We start from the raw sequence: 17,891 nt of genomic DNA on the forward strand, positions 1-17,891 counted from the left end.
GTAAACGCCGGATCCCAATGTCTATATACTGTAATTGTTTTTTATCACTTTTCTTATTGTCTCATTTTCATTTTGTGATATGTTTTCCGCTGGTAGTTGGTTATCGTTTGGTTTGAAAAAGGTTAATTACCTGCTTTGGTTGAGAGCCGAGACAAAAACTATTTTCGCTTTGTGTTTAGAAACTATTGGTTCGATTTTTTTTTCTTAGATAAATAAGACCTTTCCTGAAGTTGAGTAATACAAATCTGTGTTAAAAATGTTTGAACTTTGAGAATTTAAATAACAAAAAGGTCATATGTTTTCAGAGCGATTTTAGGACCGATGTTTGGATTTTTAGTTGCTTTTGTTGTGGTGTTTGGATTTTTAGTTTACTGTGGCATCAGATTTACTTTTTTAATTAAATTAAATTTTTAATCAAATTTTTCAATTTTTTAATTAATTTAATTTTTCATTCTTTTAATCTAATTTCATTCTTTTGAAAGCTCACTCTCGTCTTACCCTTTGTCCGGTTTGAAAGTAAAGGTCAAATATCCTCACCTTTCTCAATAACATATACTGTATATAAACAATGGACGAATTGTCTAACTTACGGCCATTCCCGGAGGTTGAGGGGGAGGGGTAGACATTTCCAAAGACATAATTACTGAACCTTTTAACCATGCTTAGCGAAACGGCTATCATAAACATTTTTATTGCAGTTTTTTGGGGAAATGATGGGGGGGAAGGTTACCCTCTAATCACTTTTGATCCTTAAAAAGAGTACTAAACCTTTCAATTTCCAATCGAATAATAAAACATGATTAAATGATTGACAAAAACCCCACAGTCCTCGGGACATGGGCTGTAGGATGTTGCAAGTTACCCATTTTTATGGCACTTGGTATTAACCAAGTGACATATAGCAATCGCAAATTCTGTCGGTCTGTCTGTCTGTCTGTCGGTCCCGGTTTTGCTACTTTAGGCACTTCCAGGTAAGCTAGGACGATGAAATTTCGCAAGCATATCAGAGACCGGACCAGATTAAATTAGAAATAGTCGGTTTCCCGATTTGACCATCTGGGGGGAGTGGGGGGCCGGTTAATTCGGAAAAAATAGAAAAAATGAAGTATTTTTAACTTATGAGCGGGTGATGGGATCTTAATGAAATTTGATATTTGGAATGATATTGTGTCTCAGAGCTCTTATTTTAAATCCCGACCGGATCTGATGACACTGGGGGGAGTTGGAGGGGGGGACCTAAAATCTTGGAAAACACTTAGAGTGGAGGGAACGGGATGAAACCTGATGGGAAAAATAAGCACAAGTCCCAGATACATGATTGACATAATTGGAACGGATCCACTCTCTTTGGGGTAGTTGGAGGGGGGGGGGGGTAATTCTGAAAAATTAGAAAAAATGAGGTATTTTTAACTTACGAACGGGTGATCAGACCTCAATGAAATTCGATGTTTAGAAGGATATCGTGTCTTAGAGCTCTTATTTTAAATCCCAACAGGATCTGGTGACATTGGCGGGGGGGTGGGGGGGTGGGAGGGGGAACCTAAAACTTAGAAAACACTTAGAGCGGAGGGATCGGGATGAAACTTGGTGGAAAAAAATAAACACAAGTCCTAAATAGATGATTGACATGATCAGCTCTCTTTGGGGTAGTTGGGGGGGGGGGGGTTATTTCTGAAAAATTAGAAAAAATGAGGTATTTTTAACTTACGAAGGGGTGATCGGATCTCAATGAAATTTGATATTTAGAAGGATATCGTGGCTCAGAGCTCTTATTTTAAACCCGACTGGATCTGGTGACATTGGGGGGGGGGGGGGGGGAGTTGGGAGGGGGAAACCTAAAACTTGGAAAACACTTATAGTGGAGGGATCGGGATGAAACTTGGTGGGAAAAATAATCACGAGTCCTAGATACATGATTGACATAACCGGAACGGATCCGCTCTCTTTGGGGTAGTTGGGGGAGGGGTTAATTCCGAAAAATTAGAAAAAATGAGGTATTTTTAACATACGAACGGGTGATCGGATCTTCATGAAACTTCATATTTAGAAGGACCTCGTAACTCAGATTTCTTATTTTAAATCTCGACCGGACCAAGCGTAATTGGGGGGGGGGCAGTTGGGGGGGACCGGAAATCTTAGAAAATACTTAAAGCGGCGAGATCAGGATGAAACTGGATGGGAAGAATAGAAACCTGTCTAAGATACGCGAATGAAATAACCAGATCGGATCTGCTCTCTTTGGTGGAATTGGGGGGGGGGGGGGTAATTTCGAAAATTGAGGTAGTTGTAACTTACGAAAGGGTGACCAGATCTTAATGAAATTTGATATTTAGAAGGATCTTGTGCTTTAAAGTTCTAATTTTAAATTCCGACCAGATCCTGTGACATTGGGGGGAGTTGGAGGGTGAAACCGGAATTCTTGGAAAACGTGAAAATTGGGGTATTTTTATCTTACGAATAGATGATCGGATCTTAATGAAATTTGATTTTTAGAAGGAATTTATGTCTCAGAGCTCTTATTTCAAAATAAGAGCTCTTATTTGAAATTTTGGAAAAACACTTGGAGTGGAGGAATCGGGATGAAGCTTGGTGGATAGAATAAACAAATGTCCTTGATACGTGATTGACAGAATCGTACTGGATTCGCTCTCTTTGGGGGAGTTGGGGGGAGGGGTTCAGTGATTTGGCGAGTTTGGTGCTTCTGGACGTGCTAGGACGATGAAAATTGGTAGGCGTGTAAGGGAGCTGCACAATTTGACTTGATAAAGTCGTTTTCCCAGATTCGACCATCTGGGGGGCTAAAGGGAGAGGAGAAATTAGAAAAAATTAGGTATTTATAACTTACGAGTGGGTGATCGGATCTTAATGAATTTTGATATTTAGAAGGACATCGTGACTCAGAGCTCTTATTTTAAATCCTGACCGGCATTAAGCCTCTTATTTTAATTTTAAATCAATCTATTGATTCATAGAATTTTGTTAGAGCTCATACCATACGATCTCTTGGCTCTTAGCTCTTCTCGCCTCGTCACAAGTGCCATATGAGCTCTTAGCTCTTGTTAAAATACAAAGTTCTTATAGAAAGGATGGCCGTATAAACTTTGGAGGAGGGTCTTTCGATTGGAAATCGAATGTTCAAGTTCAATTTTGAAGAATCAAAGGTAGTCAGACGACAATCAGCCTCTCCTCTCAACGGCCGTTTTTCCCTAAATGCATTCGATCAAAATTAAAAAAATTCATTGGTTCAAAACAGTCTAAAGGTCAAATAACCACGCCTCTAAGGTCAGCAACACCGCCTGCAGCTTCCAGGGCAAGGGCTGTAAGTTAACCTAGTTGCTCAGCACATAAGGTTTTTGTGAGAAAGATTTATGCATGAACTTTGGAGGGGACTCATTCGATTGGAAATCAAAAGTTATAGTGCACTTTTTAAGAGTCAAAAGGTATCAGAGGACTTCCACCCCATCCAAATTCTTCCCCAAATACATCTGATTTAAGTTTTGAGATAGCCGTTTTATTTAAAACAGTTCAAAGCTAAAATAACTATGCCTCCAGGGTTCAGAACCCTCAGCCCCAGGTGCAAGGGCTGTAAGTTCTGCAAGCTGCTTGTTGTTAACATTAATTTCTTTTAGGAAGAAAAGAGGGCATGTTTGATCCTAGAAATAAAACAAAGCATGGAGTAGGTTAAACTTTAAAGAAATGTCAAGAAGAATGCCAAACACAATCGAAAAACATTTTTTTTTCTTAATTGGTTGTAAAAAAGGAAATACCAGCAATGTCTACAATGGCTGATGGTATCAGCCGTCACGTCGTTCGGAAAACGTTTAGGAGTATCTTCAACTAAATCAAAAGGTACTATGTGCATCCAGTTTTACAAGAAGTTTTACCTGCAACGTGTTGAGAGCGGCTGAGGATATAAGCCAGTGGGTATGAAGTTTAAACTTTCAAGGCATGTTGCAAAAAAAAAACAACACTGGAGTGCAACCAGTCCCCCTCCCATATCCTTTTTAGTTGCAATCTCCTCAAGGAAATCTGATCAAAATTCTTTATCTAGATTCAAAATATTCCAATATTTTTAACACAGGTGTTTGTTACTCAACGTTCAGAAAGGTCTGATTCATCTGGAAAAAAAGGAAAATAAATCTGCTTTAATGGTTTGGAACATCGGATTTTCTTTTGCGAAAATAAAACAGAGCTTTTTATGAGTTTCGACTTGCCAGAACATGCCAGAAGCTATAAACGGCAAATGCGGGGATATGAAAAATCAATAATTTAATGAAAATATCACAAAAAAATTGACAAAAATATCGTTAAACAAAAATATCCATATTCTAATATCATTAACGAACAAAAAATGTAAGCATTTTCATCTACTCCAATAAGATATTTTTAAGTATTTTTTTTTTCAGATCAAGATTAGCAAGATCAATTCTTCTATATATTTGGGCAATATAAGGGTATTTCACACATGAAAGGAAATATATCACTTCAAGATTATCACTTATAGCTCATCAATAAAACATTAAATGGAAAAACTAAACAAACAACTTTTATCTACTCAATAATTTTTTTTTCATTTTTTCGGAACAAACTTAGCAAAATTGATTCTTTTATGTAGTTGAGCAACATAGTTCCGCACCCCTAGACCAATATGTTGCAATGACACTGCACCTCTATGGCTGAGGCGAATTTTTGAAAAGAGTAAATTATTTTCAGATGTAGTTGTTGGATATGAATGATATTCTGAAGCCGTTTAAAACATATCAAGTGGTAAAAGTATGTTTAAAACATATCAAAAAAGTATGTTTAAAACATATCAGTCCAAGTGGTGCTAAAGAATTAATAAACGAGTAAACCAAACTTGCAACTTGGAGCATAAATATTTTAGAAACATTCAGAACTTTTGGCGGAATGAATCACTTGCAGAGCATTGAGTAGAGGCGGAATGAATCACTTGCGGAGTATTTATATGAGAATAGAGTTTTTACTGCCCGATTTTGTATTACGTTGATTTTACGTGCATTATAATTAAAATGAGTTAGATCAAAGATCGCATCCATACTCTAAATATGAAGAAACGAGAGTCTACTTCAAACTTTTAAGTGTTTCATGGGGAATAAAGAGCTTTAGTCTATTCAGAATTCCGGTCCCTCCAGAAGTTTTAATGGAAAGTGCCCTCACATGATCTTTCCATGTAACCATTTCATCAATAATCATTCCCAGATAAGTGAAATTGGTTACCCTGACAATCACTACATTTACAAGTGAAAGTATCTTATTTGTTTCAAAATGTTGTTTATTTTAAAATATCATATATTTTGTTTTCAAAAAAATTTAACGATAGATGAGTCATTCGCAAATAACTAGACAATTGAGCTAAGCGGTCTCCGTAATAGCAAACATACTATCTACCGTATATGACCAAACAACATTACTGTGTCAACCGCATATGTTATTAGTATGCAATTAGTTATAAATTCTTTTGTTTCCAAAATATATATTAAAAAAAGTAGCGGCCCTAGGATCGAACATGGGGAACTATTTTTCTTTCTAATGATGTTGATGATCTGACAACTACAGTTTGTATTCAATCTTCCAAATACGATTTTAGCCATTTTACCATCTAAACTGGAAAAAGCATTTTATTCATTTTTATTATTAATGCCTCGTGATTGACAGTATTAAAAGCAATAACAGTATGAATGATCCTGACGTTCGCTTATATCATGACTAAAAAACAAACAATGCCAACAAGGTTGAACGTGTAAGGATTCTAACTTGAGTTTTAGAATACTTAGAATGCTAACCAAAATTACCCAAAAAAGCTTTAGAAAGTAGACAGATTGTTTAAAATTCCTTCATAGAAATCTCAGCCATTTGGGTTTATTAACGTATAAAAAAAAAATAAAATTAAAATGAATTTTGTTTTTCAGTGAAGCGCACATGACGCTCCAGCCTATAAGAGCCATAGGGAGTGCTAGCACTATTCCTCTTTGCGATAATTTCTGTATGATTTAGGCTTGGCCCGATCATTCATCATAAATTTCTGTTTTTTTATTATCTCATTTATTTGTTGATGGTGATTTCTTTTCGTTTCAAGTTTGAATTATTTTAAGTTTTCATTTTAATAATAATTAAATTTTAAGTTTTAATAATTTTAAGTTTGAATTTACTTCCACTCGTCTTTGTTCAAGTGTTGTTTTTTACTTTATTTTGAAACTCTTTTTTAGAAGAAATATTTTTCTATTCTTAATTAATTTCTGTTCATTTTAGTTGACACTGTTTTTTTATTGATTAATAAAAAGAATATTAATAAAGTTTTTGCCGAATTTTCTCCTTATGATTTAAGAATTTTGCTTGCTATTTAAATTTTATACACAATAATTCATAATTTGAATAATAATTATACTATAAGATTTTAAATGAAGAGGGGGAGAGGGGGGTCTCAACAAAATGGATCGCAATTCTGAGTGATTTTTGACCTTCTATAAAGCTGAATCCATCCTAAACCCACCCTGATGCAACCTAGAATATGGATGAATATTATCCAACATTTTATTATTAGAACCTTATTGCGTTAGAAGTGCATGTTGGTTGAATTGTTCAAGCCATTTATTAAAAATACTCATGTTTTATTAATAAAATGTAAATAAGATGTTACGAATCAATGTAATTAGATTTGTTTTCGGTTGTGCTTTCCTTGGTCTGAAACTTGAATTGAGGGGTTTTCATGGCCTGGAAGTTTAGATAGAGAAACATAACAAAGGAAAATTTCGCACTAATTTATTATCCTTGATTATCTCCCCTGTGTCCCCCTCCCTTAAAATTATAATTTAAAATCTAATTGATCCCCTAGTCCAATATCCCCCAAAGTTTCATTTGTGTCATTTACGCTTTTAATTTATTTCCTTAGCAGTACCTGAGATATTACACATACGCCCTTCGGACAACCTCGATGCATATAGCGTCTTTTAATTTAGCTTTAATTTAGATCAATATTCCCTGACAGTTTCGAATTAATATTCTTAATCACTCTACAGATATTAGAGATACACCATCTTAGCAACCCGGACGCACATAGTATATTTTGATTTAGTTAAATATCTCACTCGACAATGGAACTTTCACTGGGATACCCTTAACCGTTCTTGAGATATGCAGATTCGCCATTTCGACAAAATGGATGTACATAGAGGCCTTTTGATTTAGTACAACATCCCCATCAACACTCCCTAAAACCTTAACTCAATTCCCTTAGCCCCTCCTGAGACATAGCAGATATGCCCTTTTGACACCTTGATCTTTCGATTGAGTTCAAAACCCTATTTTGACAATCTGGGTGCACGTAGTATCTTTTTATCTCGTTCAAAATGCTCTGAAAACTTCAACTTAATACACTTTGCTGCCCTTGAGACATGACAGATACGCCCTTGTAATAAAATGACTACGCATAGTATTTTTTTGTTATGTTTTTATGAGACCTGCATATACTAATAAGGTATAATAACACAGTCTCACACAGTGTCGAGTTCCATGCAAAATTTACTGTTACTACTTTCAACTATGATTTATAACTAGGTTACAAACCTTACGAAGGAGGTGTAAGGAAGGGTATGAGAATGAAAGAGAACATTTTTGGATACACTTTTTCAGTTTTTATCATTCATCAATTTCGGTAAGATCGTCTCTCCATTCCTGCTCCTTGACTGCAAGATTATTTACAATAAAATATAAAAATGCAATCCAATAAAAATTATACAGAAGGATTATAGCTTTCACTATTTTTCTGAATTCAGTAGACTGGATTCTTTCTACTTAGCTACATATCAGTGAAATGGTGTTGAAATATTTAAAATCAGAATTTCAAATACCTTAGGAGGTATGATGCACACTTTAAAGGGAGCGATTTCTAAAGGCCACCGTATCTGCCTCTCTGATGACAGTAGCTCAACAGCTGCAGCAACAATACGGCTGACACCTATGCCATAACAGCCCATCTCTAAAGGCTGTGTTTTACCATTGGCATTAATAAAGGTGGCATTAAGAGCACTCGAGTATTTGGAGCCCAACAAAAAAGTGTGGCCAATCTAAAAAAAAGATCTAATATTACGAAATGCGTCTACGCTATGGGTTCCAAATCTACTACTTCTGCAGCACCACTACAAATCACTGTAGTACCAAGCTAACTGAGGTGGAACACAGCTACGTTCGCTCCTCCCCCGTCTCAAACTTTTTATAGCCTTCCTCTTTACACCTCCCAAGAAGTTCCCATTCCCTTAAATCATTCCTTACTGCATCCTCCCCCCTCATCCGGGGACGACCTGCTTTTCGTTTGGCTCTAGACGGCTGGCCGACAAGGACTATCTTTAGCAATCTGTCATCTTTTATCCGCAGATCGCGTCTCAACCTCTCTCTAATTATACCTCTAGGTCTGCTTTTACAAACTGAATATTTAACCTGGTGCCTTAGAGCATATGAATACCATTATGCAAAAAATCCGAGAAGTATAGTTTAATTTTTAAAAACCACGACCATAAATCTTAAAAACTAAGTCCCGTGTTTTGAATGATACTCTTTTAGTGATTTCATTCTCTTATCAAGATCCATAACTAATCAGGGGCAGCCTGACACCCATTCGGCAGCACGTGTCCCAAGCCAGTCCACATAGCACCAGGAAAATAATTAGTGGGATATTTGCCTCCAGGAGAGGGGAGGGCATTACCTAAACAGCCCCAGTGGTACAAGCCCCAAATTATGCAAATCGCCCATTAGCTGTGCATACACTCCGTTTCAAAATCATCTGAGTTGGAGGCAATAAAAACACTCAATATGCAACCAACTAGGTTCGGTATCGCAGTTAAACTTTTGAGCCTTTATAGAAGGAACTAAGATAGCTTTGGCTGTTGATTATGCCCAAGGCTAATGTTGCAATATAGAAGTAAAAAATCGAACCCCATAGAGTTTATATTGATTTTTTTTCAAAGTTGGTATGGAAAACTTTCGAGGTCATTCGTTCCAAACCTGAGACAATTGTGAAAGATCCCGAATCAAAATACATCAAGTACAAACTTCACAAAAGTTTTGGTTTTCACCGAAATTGGAAACCTTCTTGAGGGATTTAAGTATTTTTCATGTTGTTGATTACAAATCTGAGGCTAATATACCAATAGGAAAGTCCAAAATAGAAATTTGTTAAGCACATAATTCACAAACGGCGTTTTATTTTCATCAAAGTATTTGCAAAATCAAAAATCAAGAAGTTCTCAATCCTTGCAAACTTACTACAGGCAGTTTAAGACATCATAATGTTTTCTAGGCAAATATTATAAATAAATAAAGAAAAAGCATTAAGCCCAGACAGTGATACCAAAGAGTCAAACCAGTGAGGCCAACATCCACAAGCCGTTACAACAACTGGAAATCGAACCATGTAATTGACAGATATGGAATTATGATTTTCCGCCTAGCTGCAAAAAGACTTATTAGGCTTAGATATTAGACGTACAGTTAATTATTTCCCTATAAGACCAAGACAGTGATGCCAAAGAGTCAAACCAGTGATACAAGCACCCAAACGGTAATTCCAGAGTTGCAAATTCAGCCATATAATAGACAGATATGCAACTATAGGGTTTCGCCTGGTTACAAAAAACCTATTAAATGAAGATATTAGACGTACAGTTAATTATTCCCCTATTAGACTCAGACAGTGATGCCAAATAGTCAAACCAGTGATGCCAGCACCCAAACGGTAATTCCAGAGTTGCAAATTCAACCATATAACAGACAGATATGCAACTATAGAGTTTCGCCTGGCTAAAAAAAACTTATTAAGCGAATATATTAGACGTACAGTTAATTATTTCCCTATTAGACTCATACAGTGATGACAAAGAGTCATACCAGTGATGCCAGCACCCAAACAGAATTCCAAAGTTGCAAATTCAACCATATAATAGACAGATATGTAACTATAGGGTTTCGCCTGGCTACAATAACTTATTAGGCGGAGATATTAGACGTACAGTTAATTATTCCCCTATTAGACTCAGACAGTGATGCCAAATAGTCAGCTAATTTTTTCCCTATTAGACTCAGGCTGTGATGCCAAAGAGTCAAAACCAGTGATGCCAGAACCCAAACGGTAATTCCCGAGTTGCAAATTCAACCAAATAACAGACAGATATGCAACTATAGGATTTCACCTGGCTAAAAATAACTTACAAGGTTTAGACATTAGACGTATAGTTAATTATTTCCCTATTAGACTCAGGCGGTGAGGCCAAAGAGTCAAACCAGTGATGCCAGAACCCAAACGGTAATTCTAGAGTTCAAATTCAACCATATAATAGACAGATATGCAACTATAGGATTTCGCCTGGCTGAAAAAAACTTGCAAGGTTTAGATATTAGACGTTGAGTTAATTATTTCCCTATTAGACCCAGGCGGTGATGCCAAAGAGTCAAACCAGTGATGCCAGAACCCAAACGGTAAGTTCAACCATATAATAGATAGGTATGTAACTATAGAGTTTCGCCTGGCTACAAAAAGCGTATTAGGTTTAGATATTAGACATACAGGTAATAATTTCTCTAGAATCAGTATAGATTTTATTACGTTTAAAAGTTCACCCACATCTGGAAAAGTAGGATTGTATTTTCATTTTCAAGGTATTGCGTAAGCGACTCTGGGTATTTTACAGGAAAACATGACTTGGCTTTGAAATTGATTGGCTGTGAACATTTCAGAAAGCTGTCTGGAGGAGAGTGCAATGCCCCCTAGCTCCACTTACAACTATGATAGGAACTCTTATTAGGTACATCAAACTTAAAACCACTGATAAGATAGAAATATTAAACTATAAAATATTTAATTCATTCATCTTAAAAGCAAGTTCATGGTTACAGCACATTAATGGCAGCTCCCATCTGCAATTGAAGGATGAAAAAACGAACAAATCTGTGGTTATAACACACACAAAAAAAAAACCAAGCATATAAAATATAAAGCATAGAATTTAGGCAAAAACATATCATATATCATGTCAAGCTTTATTTTAAAATCCGGGAACCATTTCTGATTTTGATATCTAAAACCAACATATATATATATATATATATATATATATATATATATATATATATATATATATATATATATATATATATATATATATATATATATATATATATATATATATATATATATATATCTATATATATATATATATATCTATATATATATCTATATATATATATATATATATATATATATATATATATATATATATATATATATATATATCTATATATATATATATATCTATATATCTATATATATATATATATATATATATATATATATATATATATATATATATATATATATATATATATATATATATATATATATATATATATATATATATATATATATATATATGTGTGTGTGTGTGTGTGTGTGTGTGTGTTAATAAATATCAGCCAAGAATCTTGTCTAGCTTGCTATATCCTTCAACTTTCCTAGTGAAAAATATTGCAACGATACTAGTCTTTAGTAGTTACTTTCAATACGTCAATGAAAAACCAAATATTTTATTATATTCTTGTACATTCAGATCCTCACCGGTGAATGTCTACAATCACAATTATGCTCTGGTGAATGTCTTAAAGAGAAGAAAAAAGCCCAATCCTTAAAACCCAATCTTGTAAATGTCCAAAAGAGAGGAAAAACTTCAATTCTTTAAACTCGCTCCTTATCTCTAATTATCTTTAATGTTTTAACAGTTGTTGTTGGAATAGAAAACTCCGACTTCTATAAAATCATGGTGCCTCTATTTTTGAATACCATGCTAACTTCTCGCCATTTTCCTTTTTCTAAATATTTCTTTTAAACCAGCTCCAAGAAAAGGATTGACATGAATGTGTTGAGGATCATTATTGTTATTAGTAACGCCTTTTCACGCCTTTTATTTCACGTAACGCCAGCGCTACTTGTGTGGCATTTCTCTGGCATCATGTTCTGGAATGATGTTCTCTGGCATCAGCATGCTGTACGAAATATCTGCTGCAAGTAGGATAAAGTGAATCCGAGCAAGTGTATCCAGTTCAATGGAAATGGTGCCTTAAAGCACACGTAACACGTGTGCTTTAACGCGCACGTGTTACGTTACGTATTCAAGCACTTTGCACACGTAATCAGTTTGTAATTTGTAAAGAAATGTTACTTTCTATGGATGAGATTAATCTTCAAGAAAATTCGCAGAGAGAAGCAGCTACAGCTAATTCGAGAAGCGGTGGGCAAGGTTATATACGCTTTTATTGCCATCAGAAGTGTTCCATAAACAAAACCAGTTGTAAAACAAGGACTTTTTGTGTAATTCCAAGTGTCATAATAGTTTAAGTTGTCGCAATAAATAAGATTTGAATCACATAATTTAGTAGATTTCAGGTTCTTTCAGTAATCAAGTCATATTTGAAATTTGCACAATGCGAAGTTTTTTGTTACTATTATTTTCTTTTCTCATTGAAAATGTACTCTATGCTTTATGTTCTTAGTCTTTCCTTCAAGAAGCAACGGCAAAAAATGTGTCGCAACTGAATTATGGAGCAGAAAACGCAAATCTCATAAATGCTCAACATTCACTATTAATGCGAGGCGGATGTCGACATTCTCCGGCGAAACCCATAAATAAGGATATTTAACAAATACTTCAGACATACACCAAGCGACTATGTTTTTGTTGAATATCACCAGATTTTGGACATTCACGATAATATAAATATAAATATAAATAAATATATATATATATATATATATATATATATATGTATATATATATATATATATTATATATTATAATTATATAATTATATTATATAATATTATACATTATATTATTATAATTATATATATATATATATATATATATATATATATATATATATATATATATATATATATATATATATATATATATATATATATATATATATATATATATATATATATATATATATATATATATATATATATATATATATATATATATATATGTAACGTTTGTACATAATATAGAACTTATCAGTTAAACATTTGGCCGATGCCGTCTTTTCTTTCGGTATCGACACGGTCTACGTTTTTAACTAAACCAAGTTAACTTCTGTTAATTTAATCTGTGTTTAAATCTTTTTTAAACTGTGTGTTGTTCTTAAACTGTGTTTGAACTTTTGACTTAATCAAGCCCAGAGTACGGACAATTGGAGACGATTAACTTACAATCAAGTCTGTAGTAAGACGATGTCCACGTTTCTCCCTGAAATTGATACTTAGGACCGCATCGCAGGAAAAAATTAAACACAAAACACACTTGTTGAGGCATCATACCCCTCCCAGAGGAAAACTTTCTGAACCCTTTCCTATAGATTACCCAAGGGCAAATTACCCAAGGGCGATGGAGTCCATTCCTGTAACATATTAAACCAACCTCGATACCATGAGTTTCTGTGAGTCTTCCATTACATGAACTACATTGACTAGGGCGATCCAACTCAACATTTACGCCTGTATTGCATGCTCTACAAAGTAATAGCCTATCATCTCCAATGGGTGATGGATAATGGTATTCATGAGATACGGTGCCACCCATGTTACCAGTAGGGCCTTCGACTAGAAGAAAAATAAAGACTTTATATAAAATGAAAAACAAAAGACAAGAAAGTTAAAGATTTAGCAACATCGACAAACAGTTTAACTCTTGTGAAATAATTTCCTTTTTCGGATACATATATATATATATATATATATATATATATATATATATATATATATATATAGATAACGAATGCGTGTTTATTTGTATTTTTTTTCCAGGGGTGATCGTATTGAAATAATGGTTCTAGAAGATTAGGAGAGGGCACACTTAACGGAGTTTCAAAGTTCTAGTGCTCTTTTTAAGTGACAAAAGAGACTGGAGGGCAACTGGCTCCCTTCCGCACCCATTTATTTAAAATTTAGACTTGTATCAATATTTTGTTTAATACATACACATAGCGTGTTTAATGTAATTCAATATCTCACTCAACGTTTCCAAACAACACCCTTTGCCATAGTAGTAGCACTAACAGTAGCAATAGTAGCACACATATAGTACCTTTCGACTAGTTCAACATTCCCGTCAAACCACACTGAAAGTTTAAACCTACAAACCATACTTGAAAGTTATACTTCAAGCTGTTCTTGGGATATAGCTGTTACACCTTTTCAATCATTTCAAGGATTTATTCTGAAGCTTCTTTTTTTCTGCCTTGTCCAGTCATATGTTTCTTATTGCCCCATTGTATGGGTGTCTACTTTTCCGTCTACACTGCGGTCACTTTCTGTCATGCATAATAAAGCACGACGTCTGTTTATGGACACCAACCATTCCTCACCAACACCGCTCTTAAGTCTACAGTCTGTTTACATTATTTCTTCTTTCATCAGCTTCACGGCAATCTTCCAAAATCTCTTCAAAAAACTCCTGTGTTTTTTGATTGAGCTCTATATGGAGCTGAATCATTTCTTATTCAGCTCCATATAGCCTCCGTGCTTCATATAATATATGTATTTCACCTGCCCCTACTATTCGATCAGATTTCAATCCCCTTATATCTTGTCAACAAGTCTGGAAATCACTACCTTCTTCAGTACAGAGATGTCACTCGTTTGGGACTTCTAAAAGGGTTCTTAAGGATCATTTATTAAAGAATCAAACATAACATCATTTTTTTTCCTTTTTTCTCCTCTGAGGAGTTGATGTCCCCTGAGTGTAGGTTCATGGTGCATGGTTGTCCTCTCTGCGCTTTGACTCCCAGGCCTCAGGTATGTTCTCTTTTTCATCTCATATATTATGTGGCTATTGTTCTTCTTTTGGTTGTTGCTTATATTGTATTTTTTGTATCCCCCTTGTATCCCTGGCCATGGAGCCTTTCGAGGGGGAATAAGAGTATTGTATTTCCATTTCGCATTTATTGGCGAATAAAATTCTGAACTCAATAACCTAAATCGACATGGTGTTTTTCTATTTAGTCCAACACCCTCCTCAGCATTCCTTTACAGTTTCACCGTAATACCCTCAGCTTCAGAAGTACAACTAGCAGTAGTCGTAGTAATAGAAGTTGTGGCAGGAGTAGTGCCAGTTCTAGGAGCAGCAATAGTAGTATGCACAAAGCGCCTTTTGGTTAGTTCAATATCCCCCTTAATATGCCCAGAAAGTTTCAACTGAATACCCTAGCCTATTTCTGGGACATTGCTGATATGCCCTTTTGACAGCCTACATGCAGGGAGTGTGTTTTGATTTAGTTGAAACTCCCCTTAAGCATTCCGTGAAAGTCTCACCTTAATACCGTTAGCCTAACCAGTAGCGGTAATTGTAGTAGCAGTAGCAGTAATGTGCACATAGTTACTTCTGGTTAGTTCAAAATCCACCTCAACATACCCTAGAAATTTCAGCTTCATGCTCTAAGCCGTTCCTGAAATATTGCTGGTACACCCTTTTGACAACCTGTATGATCAGAGTGTGTTTTTATGTATTTCCATGCCCCCTGAATATTCTCTGGAAGCTTCTCTTTAATATTCTTATTTATAGTAGGAACAATAGTTGTAGTAAGATTGGTAGGAGTATGAACATAGCGGCTGTTTTTAACATCCCCCTCAACACACGCTGAAAGTTTCAACTTAATATCGTAAACAGCTCTAGGGACAGTGCTGTTACGTTCTTTTGAAAAACTGCTGGTGCATTGTATGTTTTGATTTATTTCAACTTTTCCCTCAATTTTCATCTCCCTACCTTTTGCCTTAGCAGAAATAGGAGTCATAATACATGTCGTAAGAGTAGTAGTAGTAGTAGTAGTAGTAGCTGTATTAGTAATAATAGCAACAGTAGTAGAATGCACATATTGTTTTTAGGTCAGCTGAACGACCCCCTCGTCATGTTCTGGAAGTTTCAACTTTATATGCTAAGCCGTTCCTAAGATATTGATGATGTCCCGTTTTGACAACCAGTATGCAGATACTGTGTTATGATTTAGTTCAACATTTTTCCCTCTACATTTCCTGAAATTTACCTTATTATCCTCAACCTTTGCAGCAGTTGGAGTAGAAATAGTAGTTATAGGGGCAGAAGTAGTAGTAGTAGCGTACACATATTGTCTTTTGGTCAGTTGATCATTCTCCCACATCATTCCCTGAAAGTTCCAACTTAACACTCTAAGTTACGTCTGGGATACACATTTTCGACACCCCGCATGCACACAGTTTGTTTAGATTTAGTTCAACACTCCCCTCAACATTTCCTGAGAGCTTTGCCTGAAGGCCCTTGACCTTTTTTTTACCCGAAAGGTTAAACATATCCCCCTTTCCTGATAATAAATAATACATGTAAACAATAGGCGAACTGTATTACTTAACGATCCTAGCCCCAAGGACTGTAGCGGGGTTGTCATCCCCAAAGATATTGTTATTGGACCTTTCAACTCCACTGAACAAAATGGCTTTCTCAAAATTTTAATCGGATATCTTTGGGAAAAAAAGACACTTGTGAGGGGGCTGGTCATCCCAGTCAAATTAGCCGCTTCCAAAGTTTCAACAACAACTCCTTTCATACGAAGTGCCTTGAAAAAAAAACAACTTTACCAACTTTGCTCTTTATCTAGGCAGCGCCATTAAACTGCTCAGGATAAGACCCCTATTTCCTTAGTAAAAAGTAGTTATACTTGAATAGACGCTAATTCTTTTCAGTCTCGTTCTTTTCATTTCTTTTCCTTCTTTCAATTCTTTTCAGCCTTAATCACAAACTTGAGTTACGTTTTATGTGGTGAGTACAACAGTACGGTAAGCTTGCATTTTGATTAAAAAACAAAAATACCTTTTAAAAACTGAAGTCCTAATCGACGAAAGATCTTATCATATCCTTCAGAGACTTTCTCGTAGGTGACTTTAGCATCTTCTATACTTTTGTCAAACGTGTACAAATCCTTCATTATGAACTCTCTTCCCCTTATCAACCCATATCTAGGTCGTGGCTCGTCTCTATATTTGGCTGTTATTTGATATAACATTATTGGCAAGCTCCTAACTGGGTGCGGTGCAGATGACGCCACTAAATTAGTTATTGTTTCTTCGTGTGTCTATAAAAAGCCAATGTTAAGATACATGTTACCTCTGAGACTAGGAATTTTCCAACAAGCATCCAATCATAACTTGCACAAAAAGAACCAAATACTTGTATTGTTGCATCATTACTTTGAGATCTGTCCCACCGATTTTCAACATACTTCAAATCTAAAAACCCCTCTACACCAAATCTTAAACATTTAACTTGGTAAATGGATAGAACTAAATCTCAGCTATGGAATAATAGTAGAACTATTGTCTTTCGTTAAAACTTTAAGCCTTAGGAACATACATATACATAAACATGCATAACATATTAAAACCGTAGGAGAGTAGAAAAAATAACATACCAAAACTTTCATAGAGATTATAAGCCAGGGAACCGGGAAAATAGCATTCTGAAAAGAATTACTAAAAATTACATTATGTTTAATGTACACCCCCCCCCCAGTCCCCCCGGTAGAAATTATTTAGGTAAAGGTATTTTTACGATTATTTATGTAAACGAAAACACATTTTTCTGACAAAAATCTATTTTTTTATAACTTCTGGAAAACTTGATATAGGCTAAAATCTGACACTGGCTTTGTTCTTTAAACTTTAAAGTATATTCTTCTTTTATTTATCCTGTTAAAATTATTATCAGATAACATACTCAGGAAAACACAAGCCTAGAAAGTAGTTTTCTGAAGTGTGTCAAGTAGCATAAATTGGGCGAAAATTATAACGATTTTCATGG

At 35.0% G+C, this 17,891-nt stretch overlaps 1 protein-coding gene across 4 annotated transcripts in view; it reads right to left on the bottom strand.

Moving 5' to 3' along the window:
* LOC136033255 (probable proline--tRNA ligase, mitochondrial) overlaps positions 1-17,891 on the bottom strand; it is a 50,983-nt gene that overhangs the window by 7,208 nt on the left and 25,884 nt on the right. Inside the window, exons 4-6 of one of the 4 annotated variants that reach the window (XM_065713997.1) lie at positions 16,905-17,166; positions 13,485-13,666; positions 7,869-8,084 (exon numbers count right to left, since the gene is read on the bottom strand). In XM_065713997.1, the coding sequence (XP_065570069.1) occupies positions 7,869-8,084; positions 13,485-13,666; positions 16,905-17,166 (660 nt within the window). Of the gene's footprint in view, positions 1-7,868; positions 8,085-13,442; positions 13,667-16,904; positions 17,167-17,891 lie in introns of all 4 variants that reach the window. The other 3 variants (XM_065713996.1, XM_065713999.1, XM_065713998.1) reach the window with 3 other exon arrangements.

This window comes from Artemia franciscana, chromosome 11, assembly GCF_032884065.1.
Source record: "Artemia franciscana chromosome 11, ASM3288406v1, whole genome shotgun sequence".
Classification (NCBI taxonomy): domain Eukaryota; kingdom Metazoa; phylum Arthropoda; class Branchiopoda; order Anostraca; family Artemiidae; genus Artemia; species Artemia franciscana.